We start from the raw sequence: 20,612 nt of genomic DNA on the forward strand, positions 1-20,612 counted from the left end.
TTATATATTTTGACTCTTTTTTCAGGTTATAGCCATCAGGAGCAAGCTGCTGTCATAGATAAGCTAATATATACTCCTGCAGTAGACAGTCAATGCGTGTAAACCATCCCTACTTACACTGGTATTGCTTGAGGCTGGAGTAAGCTATGCTTCAGCAACTCTTGAATTAACAGGTTTTGTCTGTCTGTAGCAATCTCCTGAGTACAATTCATACAGTAACTCTTGGTCAATGAATTTTTTGGTGATCTCCTTTTTTTCTTTCTCTTTTTCCCCAAACCTGAGAATAAAATAACCTGAGTTTAGATATCTAGAAAGCATGACTTAGGAAGAAAGAATTATTAGATCAGGGAGGACTAGCTTAAAAGAAGAGTGATGGGAGAATGACAGTCTTCAAGAAGTTAAAAGGCCATTGCTAAGAGGAAAGGAGTAAAGTTAGGAAGGAAGCAGGACAATTATGTTGCAGGAAGTGATAGATTAGATACCAGGAAAAAAAAATAATGGGGTACATAGGGAATACTGGATAGCTATTGAACAGGCTGTGGATTTACCGAAAAACAGGTTAGGGCATAGATTAGGCAGATAATTAAGGTGGGAAGAGGCCTTTGGAAGTCACTGAGATCCCACTCAAGGCAGGGCCAGTTTCCACCCTGTAGTCCTGCTATCCAAACTGTTTTTCCAACTTGGCTGCAAGGACTAGAATGGAAGACTGTATCAGAAGGCTTGCTCAAGTCAGTGTAAATTGACCCAGAGCTCTCCCTCTGTCCATGGAACCATTCATCTCAATGTAGAAGGCAGTCAGGCCTGATTTGCCTTTTGTATATCCATGCTGACTTTTTCATCACCTTCTTGTCCTTTATGTGCATGGATACAGCTTCAAAGGAGGGCTTGCTCAGTAATCATCCCTGCAGCTGGGGTTAGGCTGACCTGCCTGTTGTTTCCAGTATGCTGTGTGTCCTTCTTGAAGATACTTGTGACATTTAATTTGCTCCAGCCATCAGGAGTTCCCCTGACCACCAAGTTCTATGGAGAGGAGGTCAGCCTCACAGGGACATTGGCAGATGCCTTAGCACTTTTGCATGTGTGCGCTCTGGTCCTCTGAATTTGGGTAGGTCTAGGACAGCAGTAGCCAGATTTCAGTCTGGCTGTAGTTGGTCTTGCTGTGGGGCAGGAAGGTGGATTATTTTATGAAATCCTTGCAATGTTGTGATTCTAAGATAAAAAATGAATGCCAGCTTTATTGTGTATGAGGTCTTGTGTTTCTAGAATTTCCTTCCTGCTCTGACAAGCTCTCCTTCCTTGACATCTCCTTCCTCTGCTTGAATCTAAATGCTGCGCCCCGCTGAGGAGCATAGAGGAGTTCCTCCATTTATGCATTTGTCCATCTGATTAGCTAGATGGAGTTACCACTTAGACTTTTGAGAAAGAGTTTCTGTATCTCATGAAAAGAGTTGCCGTGGGCCATACTCACATCTTATTTTAAAAGAAAATTGAAAATCCTACCAGTTAATTTTTCCTTCTGCAGTAGTTGCTGAGCCTCTACTTGTGCTTTGTCCATGGACGAATTTCATGTGATGCTCGAATTTGGACATACGGATTTATATTTTTGCTCCTGGTGTTGGAGTTGTGACCATTTATATGTACGTTTATGGTGTAAGTTGAAGGCTTTATCAGCCATTTTCCTGTTGTGCCGGACAGTGTTCACATTCCCACCTTTGACCTCGTTCCCTTTGGTTCACCTATTACTCTTTCATTTGAGAAAGAGTGTGGTTCAGCACATGTAAAAAGAACCGCTATACTCTTTTAATGTATCCTAAAACTTTCACGTGTTCACTTCCCACATTTTAACAGCTTTATTGTCTAATGAAATGAAAAAAGTAAACCAGAAAAATACAGCTTTCTTGACAAAGGAATTCTTAATGTGTAGTTGAAACACTCAAATATGTGTTGGAAAATTTCAAAATATTAAACTTCAGAACAGACCCTGTGTTTACATTTTGTAGCATATATTATGAACTGAGACTGAAATAGGACAGGGTACAAAAAAGTAATAATCATAAGCTAAATAATTTGCATAGGTACAATATATATAGTTAGTTCATGAAAATGCTCTAAAAATCCTCATTAACTATTTCGAAATCCAGTTATAGTTCTGAAGTTTTGTATGAAGAAAGTTTGGATATTTTGCTTGAGCCTTTGTGAAAGTTCATTTCTTTTCAGTGTCTTTCCTCCTTCCATCAGACTTTTCAGATATCTGAGCTCAGATATCTGAAAAGGAGCCTTGTTAGACAAAACCATTTAGATTATTTCTCATGCTTATTAATAAATAAGTTGCTGTCTTGTGAAAGGAGACATGAAGTCAAGTGGTATTGAAACTTTCTATGTACGCATACACGTGTATACAGATGTGTCTGTATGCATATATATGAGAAAGATCTAGGCCATTTTAAAGTAGGAATATACTGTGCTGTCAGTGTATAGAATTGTAGAACTCCTCTAATTTTGCTGCACCGATATAAAGAAAGCAAAAAATTTAATTTCAACAATAGAAAACTAGTGTGGTTAGAAAAAATACTATCTGCAGAGCCAAAAACCTTTCCTCGTCTGAAATATGTAGTTATTTCAGGTTTCGATGTCAAAGCTAAGAGCATATCTGGCCCCTTCTTTTCTGTAACTGGCGTGACTTCAGGAATAAAGCAGTTAGTGAGCAGAGAAAGGACTTTGGAATTTCCTGCACTCCTGCTGCGTAGATTCAAATGCTAAGTTTAAATAATGGATGAAGCTAAGACTGTTATAATTGATCATTCTATGATTTATATGGAGTAATTATAACTAGGTTGAGGAAGAATTTTCAAAAGCTGGTTTCCTGGTAGTCAGAGCCATTAAATAACAGTGTGCTGCCAAAACAAAAATTAGGTGGGAACGTAGCCACAGAGTTCAGAATGTCTGTCCTCCACCTGATTTATAACTACCCTTATGATGACAGTATCAGTGGTATTTTATTAGGAACAGTAAGAGCTGTTTGAATTGTTTTTCTTATCTTTTGAACAGAACTCTGCATTGTTTTAAGCTTAGTCAAGCATAATAACTGGGAACTGCAAAAAACTAATGTATAACAAAACTAAAAGGTGCAAGAGGTTGAAAAGGTTAATTAAAAGTGTAATGATCGCATTTACTGAGACAGTCCAATTAATCACTTTATTCCAGTGGTCATGTGATACAGAAACCATTGCTTCAGATAACTGATTTCTAGTGCCAGCAGACATGGTCTGTGTTCATTAAAGTGTGTATTTTTTCGACAAATGGAAATTTAACTTTTAAGCTGCTTTTATTTATTTTAAAATCTTTTAAAACACTAGCTAATGTTTAACCCTGTATACTCACATGATACTTTCTCCAGCTGTATCCCTCTGATCTGTATGGGAGCATTGCCCCCTTGATACTTGTAGTCTTACAGCCCCACAGGAGGTTTGCTTACAGCTTAATGGGGTTGTAGGTACAGAAAAAATAAAGCACTAGAAATACATCATTATGTAACATGATCTCTCTGAAAACAGTGTATATGAGCAACAAAGTGAATTCTCATGTGTCAACAAGCACATCTAAATGTAATTTTTACCACGTCAACTGGAAAAAGGCAAAAAGAACCTTGAAGGATCAATTACAAGGGTCATAACCTTGTATTATCTGATTTGCTGTAATATTCACACAAGCTTTATTGGAATGGGACATAAATTTGAAAAATAGTGAGATTAGAAAGGACTGCAATGCAAGAGCAAAGAGATGGAAGCTTTCTCCTGGTTTATTTTGCTGGGGCAGCACTTTAGAGGGAGCCCATTATAAGCCGGAGAACAGTAGTTATGTTAACATGGTAATTAATCAAGTCTGAGGAAAAGAGGAAACAAGTTGTGAATTCAATTCTGCAGTAATAAAAAGAAATGCTGAAAGTTGCCCTGTAAATTGGCATGACTTTGGTAAACAGTCCCTCACTGTGTCTTGAGAACTTGTGTGCAGTAAATCACTTCTCATGGCAACCGTGTAGGTTTGAATATTTTCACAGGTTTATTCTGTATTTCTGTGTGTGCTAGTTCTTTCTCAATCCTATTGACTTAGTATTTAGCTAATAATAAAATACTGAACTGTATAACGTGAGAGCATATGCAGTAAGACATTTTCATTTTGAATATTTTAAGAGGAAATTAATTATAAGAACTCAGCTGAAACCGTGGCGATAGCCTTCCACATCACAGAACCAGCCTCTGACTCGGTACAGAGCATGAATTGTTTATGGAATGACTGAGATCACTCCCTTGGAAAAAAAATATATTCTGTATATGGTCCCAGTTATGCATAATCCATCCCTAATGCTAGTGCACTGCAGATGCATTAAAATGACATTTACACCCTAAAACTTTGGAGTAGAATTTAAATAATCGGTGCAGTAATGTGAGGAACAGTGACTGGATCAGTTTGCAACAATTGAAAGTTCCTTTGTTTATCAGCTTCTGGGTTTATTCATACATTTCTGCCTCCTACATGAGATACCTTGGACAGAAGAAATGAAAGTAGCATTAAAGAACCAAATTCTTGAACTTAGATTATTGAAAATTCAGTGTAACTCTAGTGAATAAAATGAATTTAACTATGCTGGCATGAACGTAATGCAAAATTGCTGTCCTTAGTGCCACGTGGAAAATTAAGGACCCTGGCATAACCTTTCATTAGATTTGTAGCAGAAATGAAAGGTGATAGATCAGGATATTTCGTATGGGTGAAGACAGAATTTCAGCAGCAGACCACAATGTTGCTAACAGAGGGGAGCAGGACTTGCTCTTCCTCCCTGTTCTCATGCAACAAAAATTTAAACCAAGTCACTGTAGGGTTATAAGACTTTTACATAACTGTAAGGCTAGCAGATGTCCCTCAGCCCACCCACAGGGCACAGTCACCTCCAAGTTTCTGCTCTGCCTTTCCCCATTCTTCCCCAGAAAAGAATGTAAAGATCAAAGGAAATCTTAAGGCATCGTTTTTTCCCTTTGTCATCAACACATATCCAGCGTAGGAGCTGCAATTTCTTGCAACCTTTATCTGCAGTGTCTATGAAATAGACCTGGAAATGGTCAACTGCAGGTGGCAGGTTTTAACGCTAAATGTAGATGAATTCAACTCAGTTTTAGAGCCCAGATCCAGTGGTGATCTTGGGCAATGCAGAATGCAGCACGTAGGGCATGTGGCCCTCTTAGGAGAATTAAACTTCCAGAAACAAAACGAGATAGATTTATCCACCTAAAAGTCAGGAGCCCCTGCATCCAGGTGATATCTGAAATCTTTAGCAGGATGCTCAGAATCTTTATGAAGTGCACAGGGAATACTGTGTAAAAACAAACAAACAAAAAGAAACCACAAAAACAAACCCCAACCCCCCCCCCCCCCCCAAAAAAAAAAAAACAACCCCAAAACAACAACCAAAACCAAACAACCCAAAACACCAAAACACCAGCAAAACCTCCTGCACAATATATGTCTAGATGGACAATAAGAAATACAGAAACTGAGATTTGCTGGAAGACTCTGGACCTGAGGAGCCAGATTCACAGCCTCAGGCAGGTGCATCTGTGCACACAGCAATCAGTGTATGCTTCTGAGAGGAGAGCTCCGCTGTTCTTTTAATGGGCATCGAGCAGAAGATGTTGTAGTGCTTTAATCATTAAATTAGTGCTCGGAATAGTCTTTAAGGAAGTGGGATGCCTTTACTCTCTGCTCTTCTCTATGGCCTGGGAGGGCACCCTATGGATTAAGCAGCAGCTTGGTCTGGAAGGAAGGGGAGGAGCCGTGGTATAGAAAGGGTTATTTTCTTTTAGAAGAGATGAGAAGAAGAGAGCACAAGTGGGATCACGCCTCTGCAGACTTACAATTAAGGGAGTCATCTTCGGGGGGGAATCCTGGCTTCCAGTCATTGCTCATGTGAGAGAGAGAACTCTCTCTCCTGGGTGCAGGCCAGAACTCAGCAATCTGCCTCCCGGGGAGAGCTCTCATCCTTGGGCTGAAGCATCATGTTCTCTCCTGTGTTTTGCAATATGTACTATTTCCCATGCACCTTGTTGAGAACACTCTACAACGAGGTGGTTGGAGAGCCCTTCTGGGAAAGGAGAACAGTGGTTCTGAATCTCCAGGTCAAGGAAGGCATTGAACCAAAGTCTTCAAGATCCTGGCTGATGATTCATTAGTGGAGTTTCATAAAAAACAAAGGCCAGGGTGCTTTGAAAAAGGCTTTGGGTGTAGCAGTTATGCATAACATGGTAGCTGAGTGAGGAACACTTCCAGATCACATCTGCTGGTTCATACTAAGCAATGTAAATGTTCTGGATCTCTGTGGGGCTTGGACAGGAGACAGTCCTTACCTCCTCAAGTAGATTTATGGGTGCTTTCAGAAAAGATTTCTAGGGACCTGTGGAAATTGTGTTATCAAAGACTTACAAGACTGACCAGGAATGTAAAAAGTTCCAGCTTTGGTCTCAAGAACCTAAAGTCTCGGTTTTGGCAGTGTTGTTTGTTTAGGTCTTTTGTTGTTCCAGCCCTGTGTGTGCCTTTCTACACATGGGAGTAAGTCTCATCCTTGTCACCTGGTGCCATCAACTGTAATTTCAATATGCCCCTTCTTGTATTTGGTAGTACTCCGAAAGTCCTGGTTATAGCTTGATAATGTATTAATTTTAATTTAAAAAGTAGACCACCTGCTTATTATGATTATTGAAAGGGTTTGAACTAGGCCTGACAGTTCTCTAAATGCTTAGTAGAAGACAAGTAGAACCTCAGAATAATCTGTGCGTCGGCCTCACCATTTCTCAGGGATGACTCATTTTTAATCTGCCATTTGGGATTAGGAACAATTTGTCCCGGAAAATGGAGTGTTTATTTGAATCCATTAAAATGCAGATGACAATGTCTCCCATGCTTTCCTTACTTTTTAATCTGCTTTTCTTACAAAACAGGAGTACTTCAGTGAACTACCTAGTAGCACTTTAGTTAAAGTGGGATCATGGTTCTCTTCTCTGTTTTGGTTTCTATATGTCATATTCTACACCTGTGTTGGAATAGGCTCATACCCATGTGGTCACCTCTATCAGTTTGTAATTTTGGCTTCCATCACATTAACATTTGCTACTCTCTTTACAGCATTCCCTTCACTAAAACTGCTAGAAAACCTACTAATGATAATTACTTGCAAATAGTAATGGTAATTTTAATGGCAACCTCAGCAACTTGCTTTTTATATGCTGTAAGAAAATTGAAAACTAAGTGTCCATTTTTACTGTGAAATAAGAATCTTGTAGAACAAGTTTAGTCCTTTTGCTCCTTCCATCTAGTGGGAGCATGACTGAGAAGCTCCCAATACCCATTGAGAATCCCTTCTTGTGCACCATGGGGTTAACAGGAGTTGAAAGACAGCCAAAGGCTCAGGAGGTGCAGAAATGAAATAGAAATGGAAATGCAAGGAAGTTGAAAGATTAAGAGGATGAAACATAAGGAAGATCACACGGGGCAGAGGAAGCCCTATTAAACTTTAGAAACATCTCTGGATAAAAGACTGGAGCATTTGGCTGGATGCTTTCTACTGCCGCATGGGAGCTTGAGTCCGGAACTGTTCTGCAGCTCTAACAGTGTTGGGCCAGGGTGGGGATTTTCAAGAGAGAACAAATATGAAGGTGGTTACACCTTATACTATAACACAGGGCCTGCATTTTCATCAGCAAATTTATCAGTTTATCAGAAAAAACATCTCAGCTGGCATGCACGTGTTGGTGACCCACGTGGAGGCAGGGTCCCATGTAAGCCAGTTACTGCTGCCCCAGAGATTCTGCAGATGGAGTACAGCAAACCGCTTGCCAGGAGGGTGTGTTTGGGCATCCTCATGCCGTGGGTGTTAGGAGCTGCTGCTTTCCCACCAAGGCAGTAGCTCCTGGCGCTGGCCGTGTGCTGCCGTGACTCTGCCTGCACCACATCAGGGTAGCGCCCACGGCAGCAAACCACCTTCGGCTACGGGTGACTTCTGCTGGGAGGTGGCGTCCTGGTGTTGGCAGATCCGTGCCGTGGGTGGGAACCAGTGCCTTGCACACAGGCACGAGGCATCACTTGCTACCTGCCTGGAAGTAACAGACCGTGGAGTCTGCAGTGATTTGGCAGGAGTGGAGAGCTGCATGGTTTGGCAGAAATGCCCAGAATGGGCCCAAGGCAAAGCAGACTTGGGAGAGAGGAAGCTCGGGGTAGGAAGGTGATGGTGGTGGCAAGGAATTGCTGCTGGTTCCAGGCTGCTGCTCCGACCACTCTCAATCCATATCCAAGTGCCCCAAGAGGAGGGAACTGAAAAAGGATCTCCTTACACAAACCTTTCCCAAAGGATGCTGGCAGGAAAAGTAGCTCTGGAATAGATCCATTTGCTCTTAACGTAGTCAGTACCTAGTACGAGCCAAACTCCTGCCTGCCTTAATAATTCAAGCTTTGCAGAACAGAAGCTGGGTGAAATTTTGACCTTATATATTACTGCTGTGTAAGTAATCCTCAGAAACACTCTTAGCATTGTTAACTGTTTGTTGTTACCACAGGACCTAGGAATAATTATGTGCTACTTTTTCAATAAAAATAAAGGATAAAGTGTCTTCTGGATTGTAAGTTTTACATTAAAATGTGATTTAAAAGCTTGGAAGAAGTTGGCATTAAAGAGAACAGCTGGTTTAGACAGTCTTTTTTTATTCAAATGCAGTTGATGCATCTCTCTTACATGTTGCATGTTATTCTTGTTTTTAGAAGGTAAAACTAATTTGTGTAATGTGATGATAAATATGCCAGAAACAGTATCTAGAGACATATGTATCAAAAGAGAAAAGGCAAGTGGCATGTTACAGCCAGGGCTATTTCAAAAAACCAACACCAGAAAAACCTGGTCCATGTACAGAGTAGAAGAATGTGAGTCTTGGGTAGATATTAATTGCATGAAAGATATGAATATGTATAACGATTGTTTGTGAACAATGTGCACCTAATTCAAATTTCATCCAAGATTAGCTTTCACTGCTTTTTGTGCTGTCAGTGAATTGGCTTATGCTCTGCTTTTTAAAAAGATTGATTGACCTGTCTCTTTTGATTTTTGAGGTGTTCATGTTCATGGTGCTTTTTAATTCTGTAGCAGCATTTGTTACATTTTGGACCCTTAATGGAAAACATGTATGTGATTATTGGCAAAGAGTTGCTTTATTACACCTTGGGTGTTTTTTTTAAAAGCGTGCTTTATAATATATTGTATAGTAAGCTGATGTCTGTATTGCAATGCCTCATTCGGTGGTCTTCCACAGAATCTTGTTTTAAAGAGTGGAATTCAGCAGTTGACTCCCAGGCACAAATAACCATGTAATTACTCTGCAATCACATAGTAATTAGTATGTACTATTCATATATTGCATAATTATATGCCTTGCAGATTACATAGCAATTATATTTGTACTAAACATATAATTCTATATACTGTATAAAAAAACTTTGAGAGTTCATAGTTAAGATTATAGTTGTACGTTAATGAATTACAACATTTTATATAAAAATGTTACGGTTTTATGAGAGGGTTGGATTTTGGACATCTCATCTCTTCTGCATCTGGTGTTGCTTCAACTGTGGTAGGCTGCTATTATAAGAAATGCTTGGCTCTGTTAATTTATAGTCAAATGTTGCATGTTTATAATTTTGTAATTTATGAAGGTAAGAAGGAAAGAGTTGCAGTTTATTGTGCAAGAAACTGAGAATGGGAAGGACTTGGAGTGTGAATATTAAATGTCCAAAGGTTAAATGTACAAACCCACTGAATGTAGTTACAGCATATTGCTAGAGTGAAAAACAAATCTAATGCTACTTATGCATTGCATTATTTCTGGGTAGCTAAGATACATGGGATAGTAGCAGGTGATATATTTGTATAATGCTAAGCGTGTGTTAGCATCCAAGGCCTGTCTTGGGCACAGTCAATTCAAACAAGTGCAGTGCCTCATGTGCAGCATGTCAGCCATGCTGTGTCATCTTTTCCTGCTACGGAAAAAGAGAATTGGAGGCACAGTGGCAGAAGAACGGAGAGGAGTGGTATTGAGTTGTAGAAGCGCTTTGAACAGAGTTTTTGGGAATAGGTGAAAAATCTAGGAAAAGAGCTTTTTTTAAGAGGAACTTAGAGCTTTAGATAGATTGAGATGTTTTATCTTTGGCCATCCCCCCTAAGAGGTTGCTGCAGAATTTAGGTATTTGCAAAATGTTTTGTTCAACTTGCAAATTCTGTAGCAATGGGAGGTTAATGTATTTTCTTGGATCTGTGATGTTGACTTTCCTAATATCGAAAACAGCATTATAATTATTCTTAATTGAATTTTGCATTCTAATGCTAGTTGCCTTCATTTTCAAGCAAAGCATATATTGGGTTTTAATATCTGGATAAAGTATTGCAAAATTAAATGTATAATTATAGTCTTAACATTTATCTGAATTCAATTTTTTCTACAACTTCTTGTAGCATGTGCATGTGTGTCTGTGTGAGAGACAGACATACTCCTTGTTTTAAAATGTTTCTTTCCTAGTAATTTATTAATTCTACGTCAGCTTCTTCAAAGCTTGTAAACTTCATAAAACTTCCAGGGCTCAGATGGCATCTATAGATCTTATAAAAGTGGCTTTAACTAAGCATGGAGGTTATTTATAGGCCCTGTGTGGGTAGCCTCACAGAGCCCACAGTTGTGGGGCTGCACCTGCTTTCCCTCCTGTCTGGGTGCTTTACCTCAAAAGCTGTAGTAACAGGCACGTGGCTTTTACATTCTGCAAAGTATGCAAATTACATTTCAGCGTTGTTACCCAGTGTGCACACTAAATGTCATTTATGCTGTTCAAGGAAAAAGTAAAAAGTATCAGGGCTTTATCAAGCCAGGGTTAGGAGCCCACGTCCTCACTCCGTTCTTGCGTGATGGGCCAAATGTATTGCTTCCCATTTACCAGTGGTTTTAACAGCTTTTTAGTGAGGCCAAGGCTTATCCAATGTTCATCCTGCATGTCCGCTACCATGAAGATGAAGTGTAGCCTGCCCGCTGTAATCATCATTTATTTGCCAGCGTTCTGATCTTAACACATGCCTGTGCTGTCGTTCACCCGTTAAACCATTACCCTAGGAAACGTGAGGAGTGAGTGGTCGCAGTTGCTGGCGCTGAAAGTTTTGTGTGTAACAAATACGTAACCAGGATCTCATTAACAGTGAAATGAACGCAAACATCAAACCACAATATAACTGTGACGCATTTCTTACTGCTGTTGTGTTGTTTTTTCTAGTGGAGCCAGTACTTTCAAAGGGGAACAATTGCTTGGATGCAGCAAAAGCTTGTAACCTAAATGATACCTGCAAGAGGTTCAGATCTGCTTACATAACCCCCTGCACCAGCAGCACGTCTAATGAGATCTGTAACAAGCGGAAATGTCATAAGGCCCTCCGGCTATTTTTTGACAAAGTCCCCCCAAAGCACAGCTACGGGATGCTCTTCTGCTCCTGTCGAGACGTAGCCTGTACAGAAAGGAGACGGCAGACTATTGTTCCTGTGTGTTCATATGAGGACAGGGAGAAACCAAACTGCCTGAATTTACAAGAATCCTGCAAGAAGAATTACATCTGCAGGTAAGATAGCACATGGCAGGGGAGTGATTGATGAGGTACCAGAGAGAACCTTTTGGTACTGCTGGATTTGCCCAAGGGTCGGAATATCCACTAGGGAAAAGGATGAGTCAGGGGAAAAAAGCAAAAGCCTAGGACATCCTTAACAGAGCAACAAGCCTGCATCTGGTCACAGGGTGTGCCTTCTCCAAAGATGCTACTCCCTCGCACCATGGAGGAATCCTTAAACGCCTGGTTTAATTTTTACGGATTTTTTGGTTGGAAAAATTTTCATTAGGTGTCTCTATGAAGTGTCTCAGAAAGATTTTTATGTCCCATTAGTTGCAAGGGGAGAATAAAATTGTTCATTGTAATGGGATTTATTTTCATTTGATCTTACATGTGAGCACTAATAACTGGATACAAGCCACGTGTTAGATTTCATAAATGCTCACAGTGCACAGAGTACCTGTGGGGTTCTTCATTGGAAGAAAAGGAGTCCACGTTTGTAGACTAGATCCCATTATCTTTGCAGATCTCTTCTGGCTTTGGAATTGTTTTATCTCCCCGCCTCCCCCAACAGGAGTGGTGGGCTGGTACAACTGGGGGGTCATTGATTCACTGCCCTAATTCCCGGCCTTTCCTCTGGACGTTGCTTGTAGGGCACTGCTTCACAGGGCACCCCGCGTCCTTTCACCTTCACCGAGTTCCCTGCAGAGTGTCACACAGCTCTTATTCAGTGCGATACATCCATACATACACACTCCTCCGCCCTTAGGAAATGCTTTATTCCTACGTAGCACTGTGTGTGTTTATATTAGAATGTTGTTGTGCTAATGTCATATTTATGAAGTTATGCCCAAGACACTTGCTCATTTCTAATGTGTCAGTTCCTTGCAGATTATCCAATTCTAGCAAGCAAGGAAATAAACACTATTGTTAAATGTCAAGGACACTGAAGATATGATATCAATCTTAATAGGTACTTACATATGCTGGGTAAAATATTTACTTTGAAGTTTGTTTATGAGACCTTCACTGCTGATCTCAGGTCTTTAGCCCTAGCAACTCCGGTGTGCCCGAGCGTTGTTCGGAGGTGAGGAGGTGAGCAGCACCCTACCCTCGGTGACTCAGAGGAAATCTGCAGCTGGTTTCCTGGTGACCCAAATCAGAGCAGATTTATAGTAGACCAAAGTTCTCATTTTGGTCCAGTGACTTGCTTTCAGCACCTTCCAAGTTGATGCCATTGCAGTTTATGAAAGATGGATATGCGTAGTCTCAGAACCACCTGTTTTCTATTTCCATGTTGTGCCGTTAGTCTTTTTGCTTATATATATAGTCTTCCCTATACACAGGCCCTGTTAATTAGTAAAGTTACGCTCACTTTACTGTGACTTCTGCCAAACATCCAGTGTGTTACAGTGCCAACGAAATGGGAGAGATGATTTTATAGACTTCTTCCTATTATCCAGGCTGTAGTGTTCAGGAATTGCTTAGTTAAATTAATGTCATTACTTCTCTCATGACTGTGTTTTCCTTTGGTCAGCTTTGATCTAATGTTGCCTCAGCAGCTAAGTTTTTAATGGCATTTTGTACAATTTGACTTCATGTGTCTGGTGGTATGCTTGCTTTATTGCAATGCTGCAGAGGGAAGCTTGGTAAAATCTCTGTTCCCCTCGCCCTAAGTTGCAGCCAGCACTGAGCTGAAAATAGGTTTCATTACAGGTTCTTTTGCTTTAAAATGCCAAAATTAACAAGTTCGCTCTCTTCCAAGGCTTAGTGGGACCTGGCTGTGAGGGTGAGGGGCAGCACTGGTACAAGGGAGCAGGTGGGCAGCTGCCTGCGGGCTCTGGGGCAGAATCAGTGAGTGCAGCACTCGGGTCCTGTGCCTGGAGGCACAGCAAGCTTGATGTGTGGCTGAGAGCCATCTCACCTAGGTGTTAATACCTCCTGGGCCGACTAAACTGCTAGTGTATTTAATAGCTTCCCTCTCTGCTGTTATGGAGGGGAGGAACCGGCAGCAGAGCTGTTCCCGCTTATCCATAATTTGGTAAAAGACATTTTGTCTCTGTGACTTGTGCACTTAGAGGGAGCTGGTGTGATTTGTTCCCCTTGTCCCACAGGAAAACAAGGACTTGGGCAAGGGAGGAGAAAAAGGGGAGACGATCTCCTCCCTACTATTGAAAGTATTGGCACTGATAAATCAGTCCTCATAGTAATTCCAGATATGTTTAGAATAATTTAAAACAGTAGTCGGTAGGTACCTAATTCTAACTCTGAAAACTTGTGTTTCATTTTGAAATCTGAAAGAATATCTAAATGGGAGAATAATTTGAGGGTATGTTTTGCCTGCTGTGAAACCAAGTCATTTAGCAACTGTTATTTGCATGCCTGTTACATCTATTAAAGCTTCTTCGTAATGCTAGTTAAGGGAGACAAGTTCTAAAGGGTTTCTGAAAGTACACTGACAAATAGTTTAGAAATGCTGCTTGCTTAGAAAAGCAAGATTTGAATCTGCCCATATTCTGTATAAAATGTCAACTGAGTCTGTCCAAACAAGTATTTAAACATCCAGTTGTGGATACTCTTTCAAAGCTTTGTCCTGGATGCCTGTATCACAGAATCTGTTTTTGAAACAGTTAAGAGCAGGGAAATGATTTGGCCAAACTGCAGGTACCGTTAACTGAGATGGTAGGATGCTTTGCTTAGATTAATGACTAATTAAGAAAAAACTGTCTGTTGTATAACATAAACTCTTGACCGAGGGAAAGAGACCAGAAACGTTAGAAAATGCAAGTAAGTTCTGATTTATGTGAACAGTCCTAATTTTTTAGCTTCAGCAGAATACTGAATGGCTCACTTTCATTATCATTTCTCTGCTGCCTCTGCTTGTATCTCAGTCCATATCCAGCTTTGAAATGGATTGGAGTCTCTCAGGCATGTCTGTCAATGCTCACTGAAAAGAAAAGCAAAACAACAAAGGACAAAAAGAAGCCATTAGAGTTCCTTTTTGTTATGAACATAAACAGAACTTCTAAGGAAAGTCAATAGGCTGTCAAAAACTTTCACCAATGATGTTGTCCAGGAATAGCTCAAACCTCTGAGGAACCTCCTGTTCTGATCACCTTAGCCACCAATTAAACTTCAGAAAGTTGACTGGCATATTTAAAAAAAAAAAATTCTGCTGTAAATGTAGGGCAGTGTGCTTCATTTTTGCCACTGTCACATTTGGCAGTATTTCAAATACTATTTTCTTTGAGTAATGAAAGTGTGAGTCATTAGTTTGGTCTTTTTAGTAATCTGTATTTTGAATCTGCGTGCTTCCTCTGTCTCCTGGATATGTTCAGAAGGCGCTGATCAGCATGATAATGATACAGACACATTATTTATTAAAAGGACAGTATCAATTCAGTCACGTGCTGCGAAGATCTGAGAAGAAGGGTAGCATAAAATGAGGCATTTTTTGTTAATATAAGAATCTAGTAACAGCCTGTATGTTGTCCTCCACAACTACCATGTTCAAAATGGTTGGTCAAATCATTGAGGCTCATTTTTAAGGTGAAATAGTCAGAAAGTTGTTCTTGACTAGTTTCAGAGGACAGCTGTTTGGACCTTTCTTTTTGGCTACAATACATACTGTTCTTAATGTTTTGCCTTTAGTTCTGTAAAAGCACATGTTGCTGGCTACAGCTATTTGATACTAAAACAAGAAAAAAGAGATAAAATAGCTGCATAATATATTTAAATAACTTTTCCTCGTGGGATGTCTGAAGGATAATAATGAAATGTCCTATTGGGTTTCAGTAGATAGGTCATCTCCCTGAAAATACAATAAAGATATTGTCAGCACTGGGTATTCAGAGAGCTAAATCTTTATAAATGTGCTTTCATTGGTGTGTTCTTATGTCTTAACCAGTTTCTGGTCACTTATCCTATCCAGTGTTAATTTTGTTGCAACCACCCATTTAATTCTATATGAAAGCTATCTTCGTCTACAGGTGTAAGAACACTGTGAAGGTATTCAGACATTTTCATCAGTGTGTATGAGTTCATCCACACAAAAAGCTAGAACAAAAAATCAGCTGCTTGCTACGTTTCCTGAAAACATAAAAAACTTGTCAAGAAATTATTTTTTCTTCTTTGTGTTCTCTTGAACATTTTAAATGATAATTTATCGTGGAAGGGGAGTCACTGTATCCGTGCTCCTTTTCCATAAGGCATGTGCAAACCTGCAAGTGCTTTATACCAGTACCGGTTTGTAAAAGTGGCTTCTCTGTGTTAAGGCTTCTGAGCTCTTCCTGCAACACACAGCTTTACTGCCTGAAAACCCGACACCCCCAGAGAGATTTGCCAGAGGAGGGGGTGGTTCAACACTGTAGGAAAGTCTACAATGAGACGTTATAAATGTGCAGTCTTTTGTCCTGCTATAGGAGAGAGGAGCCCAGCATCTTGACTCAGGAGTGAGCCTTCTTCAGTCACAGCATTAACAAGTAGCAGGGAGGGGTGTGCTAGGGGGATGCAGTAGGGGAAGCAGAAGAGGGGAAGAAAAAATATGCCCTTTCCCTCAAATTTTCTATTTGTTAGACTTCTCTCTCATCTTCTTCACTTCCTCCCTTCATTTTTTCTCATGCCTTTCCCTCTTGCTTAGTCTCCTTCCATCTCCTCTTTCCAGACCTGTCATTATCTGACTTTCACCATCTCCCTGCCGCATTTGAATTCTTTCACAGCCACTTACAGTGACTCCTCACCTGCTCCTCGGCCTGTTCCTTCCTCCCTCAGTCTCTTGCCACAGTCCAGTGATCATCTGCAATTCAGCAGATGAGTGGGAAAACATAGGTGCTGCCTCCCTTTCTGAGCCTTGTAGCTTGCAGTGGTTGCAGTTCAGCTGGCCAGCTGCTAAGCCTGACCGCTCAGTCTGGGATGGGCTCTAGCTTTACATGTTAAAATGAGGCTTAATTGTTATTTTCATGAAGGACACAGTAGCATTGTATGGTTCTGTATAACAGCGCTGGATTTACATCCCTCCGGGGTATTTATATCAGTTTGGCACTCAAAGCTGTCTGGCAACTCCTTGAGATGATTGTTTTGCTGTGGGTGTGCAAAACCAGGACAACAACATAGTTTCTATAATGCTGTTAAAGACGTTAAAACAGGGACACTCTTGATTTCTGGAGACCTGCAGGCTATGTCTGTGTTGTATGTTTGGAGACTGAGTCAGGGAGTGGGTGAAGAACCTCATGTGCTGCCTGACTCACCCTCTACTAGATGTAGGATGTGTGCAGAGTAGTGGGGTTAGCCCAAGCTCAGGCTGCCTGCACGGCCTCCCTGCTTGCTCCCTGCGTGGCATCAGGAAAGCTCGCTTCTCTGCACAGTGCCAAGTGGGATAGGAAAAAAATGTAAAGCTGCCTTTTGGCCCATATACTGTAGGACGCCCACAAGCTCACCTCATGTCTATAAGCATAGCCTGAATTTGAAGAATGGTTTTTATACATACACGCATATACAGCCATGTACATACATGCATATATGTATATATTGCTAGAGGTAACATGTTTATTTAAGTGAAAAAAGCCCAGGTATTAATTTGTGTTAATGAATTAATAGGGGTAAAGACAGTTAAGAAAATTCAAAAAATGGGATCTGGGGGAAGGTGGGACAGAAGCTGGTGTGCTCTGCAGAGAAAATGTAATGGTGTAGTAGAGTATGTGTGTGGGGAATTACTAGCCTGGAAAAAAATATTAATGCAGTCTCTGCAAAATCATCAAAACCCTTTCAAGTCAAGGCAAAGTAAAGATAGAAAATGCTGCAATATCATATTATTTTCTTCCTTTCTAGTCCCTTACATGATTCATTACCTTGATGTCTTCTGTTAGCAGAGTAAAATAGAAAGTGTTATTCTCCTCTCCCCCCATAAACAAAGGTAATTTTAAATTTCTTCTCTCTGAATAAAACTCAAAATGAATCAATCAGTTCCTCCTTAAAACATACCCATAAAACCCTTTGGAATCTCAAAATCAGAACACCCAGCAAAACAAGACTGCTTTGTCCCTGTTGAAGTGTAGATGGATGTCATTCTGTGGTGCCAGGATCTGCTTGGCCAGTCCTCATTTATACTCTGTTCTGCTTAAGAAAGTCTTGAAGATTAAAAGCTTGCAGAGAGATTGACATTTCTCCGAAGGAAGCAAAGATGCAAAGCTATAGTAATTAGAAAAATGGTTCAGCTTTATTCCTGCACCCAAATTTCACATCCCTTTGTGCTTTAACGATGAAGAGAGCCTCGTGCGTGGGGGGGGTTATGCTCCGAGAAGCAGTAACTACACGGCATTTTTATACTGAGGTCCCCTGTCAGACAAGCTTGAAACTCTTGGAGCAGCATCCCGTCAGTCAGCTAGAACCTCTGCTGATTCCTGCAACCCAGTCTCCACGAAAAGGGAGTGTAATTCTTTTGTGCCCATTATCTGTAAAACACAAGTTATGCCTCAGCATTGTCAGAGCTGTTTTGCTCAGTTTTGCATGGTGTAGCCTTGGCAGTATCCCTGCCGTGGCTCAGGTCCTGCTAGTCCTTTCTGGTTACTTTTAAGGTTAAGAACAAACTGTGGCACTGAATATTCATTATTACTTGTCTACAGGGTTGAAAAAGTGGAAGAGGAAATAAGGTATGTCTGTATGAACACACAGCAATATAAAATAACCTTGGATACAAATTATTAGAGTTTTATAGACTGGTTTTAGATACCCTGCCTGCCACGTCGGTCCCTTTTTTAGCCAAAAAAATTCAGTGGGCTGAAGTTCTCACAGCCACCACTAAACTTTAGCTCTAAGATCTTGGGGGCATTTGTGTCATCCAGATGTGGTCCTTCATCTCTGTGTATCATTTTGTCTGAAAAGCCTTGTTTTGTTATTCTAAGTGAGAAAGGAAAACTGCCTGTATAGTTTAAGAAATAAGAAGACTACAGATGAGAAGGATGAGCCAGGAAGGGATTTACAGCAGGACAAATGTGACCTATTTTGTTTTGTTTGTTTATTGGGAGGAACGATTAAACTGCATATGTTAATTAAGAAGCTTCACCCACGTTTAGTAAAAAATACTGAAATCCAGGAAAACTAAATTTGGTATTAAACTTTAATGGAGGTCTAAATTTAGAGCTACTCATGTTCTTAAGGGTAAGCAAGCACTTAATTACTTTGCTGGATGGGGTTCCAGTAAGAGTGCTGCTACCGCTGATTTGTTGAATTGTTAGTTGAAAGGTTTTTGCAGAGAGGAGTTTAGCATCCACGGGTTTGCATGAGTAGTTTCCACCCACTAATCTGTTAAATCTGTTGAAGGGAAGAGTTTTGATACTTTTTAATGTACACCTAGTCACATTTGGCTAAGTTGCTCTTTCTGGGGCAAATAAAAGGATGTATATATCGCATACTAGCATTTTCTTTAATAAATCAAAATGTTTTCTCATTTACCTCAAACCATGTATATGCTACAGGCAAGAAGCTGCTCTAAGTTTAATGCAAATAACAGAGCTATTATATCAAGCCCATTCCCAGTGTACTTCCTCTGACATCAGTGACTTCAGTGTGGATTTATTCCAGGGATGAATTTGGCTGTTCCTGTTCTGTGTAGGTAAATCATCAGGCAGTGCTAATTAAAAGAATGTCAACTGATTTTACCATTCCATTATGCTGGACTTTGTAAAGGTTATTTATATCATTCTACATCAGGCCCCAGTGAGAGAATATTTCTGATGGCAGTTCATCTATTAAAATAGCTGCAAGAAAATGTAAGCACTGGAACTAAAAATAAAACTTTGTTTCTCAACCGAGCAACTGACAGCCACACGCATATTTTCAAATTTTAGCATTTTAATGTTTACTGAATAGAAATTGCATTGCTTTCATTATGTTTTAAGCACTACCATGTTACTGATGGAGTAACTGTTCTGAAGTTGAAGCCAGATTTAAATAATGTACCAGTATCCGCAAAGACTTCTTGGTGGAGGTGGTGGTTGTTTCCTATGCTTTGATTATCTGCTGGTTTTAAAACAAGTGACACAGAAAAAGTGTTCTGGTGTGTGTTTACTGTTGAATAAAGATTTTCTGTGTGAGTTGATTGTGACCCATGCATAAGATTATTAATAGATGACCTTACATTCACATGCTGGTGCTTACACTATAGTTGTTCAAACACATTCTATAAGCCATTAAAGCTACCTTTTCTATTATAAAGCATATATGACTAAGAACTCTCTTAAATGACAACTGTATTGTTTGAATATTGAGTTGCTTGCTTTTGTTCCAATTCAAGCATAAGTTACAGTGGTTGTCCTCTCAGTTATGATGCTGCCTTTTCTAATTAGGCATTGAGAAATGCTGGAGATAAATTTCAGTAACTGGCCATCATGCAGCATTGCAAAATATTCTTCAGAATGGACAGTGTCTTTCAGAGTAACTTCTGTAAACCTCTGGATATATCACAGACTGTCAGCTCTCAGCCTCAGTAGCTGCATTCAGGTTTTTTTGACAGTGGAAACAAAAAAATCCTCTTGAGACAGCTGCATCATCCTTAACTGATAAAAATGGTTTATTATCCAATCTTATACCACAAATCAGTGGTTTTTGTACTAGCATTATATATCCATATAGCATCTAAATCCACGTAAAACATGTTGAGTAAGATCAATGCTAGGTTGGTTTGTTGGTGTCAGAACTTTTTGACTTGTTGCTTGATGGGGCTGTTTTGTGCATGGAAAAAAAGGGCTCACATAAAAGAGACTCTAATCTGCTTTTATCTGCTGTAGTTCTGACTTTTGTTGTCTTACTCTTGAAGTCAGAGTAGTTTGTAGAGTAGCTTCAGGATGAGCTTCAGCCTTGCTGAGTGCCTACAGACCCCACAAAACTGAGTACAAGGCCACACACTGGGCACCCTTTCTTTCTCTCAGCCAGGTCTCTGACAAAG

The 20,612-nt window shown here is 40.2% G+C and overlaps 1 protein-coding gene across 1 annotated transcript in view; it reads left to right on the plus strand.

The window, feature by feature from the left end:
• Window positions 1-20,612, plus strand: part of GFRA1 (GDNF family receptor alpha 1) — a 143,172-nt gene that overhangs the window by 76,458 nt on the left and 46,102 nt on the right. The window contains exon 4 of the mRNA XM_056351363.1: window positions 11,347-11,686. Coding sequence (XP_056207338.1) covers window positions 11,347-11,686 — 340 coding nt within the window. The remainder of the gene's footprint in view (window positions 1-11,346; window positions 11,687-20,612) is intronic.

Source organism: Falco biarmicus, chromosome 9, assembly GCF_023638135.1.
Source record: "Falco biarmicus isolate bFalBia1 chromosome 9, bFalBia1.pri, whole genome shotgun sequence".
NCBI lineage: Eukaryota > Metazoa > Chordata > Aves > Falconiformes > Falconidae > Falco > Falco biarmicus.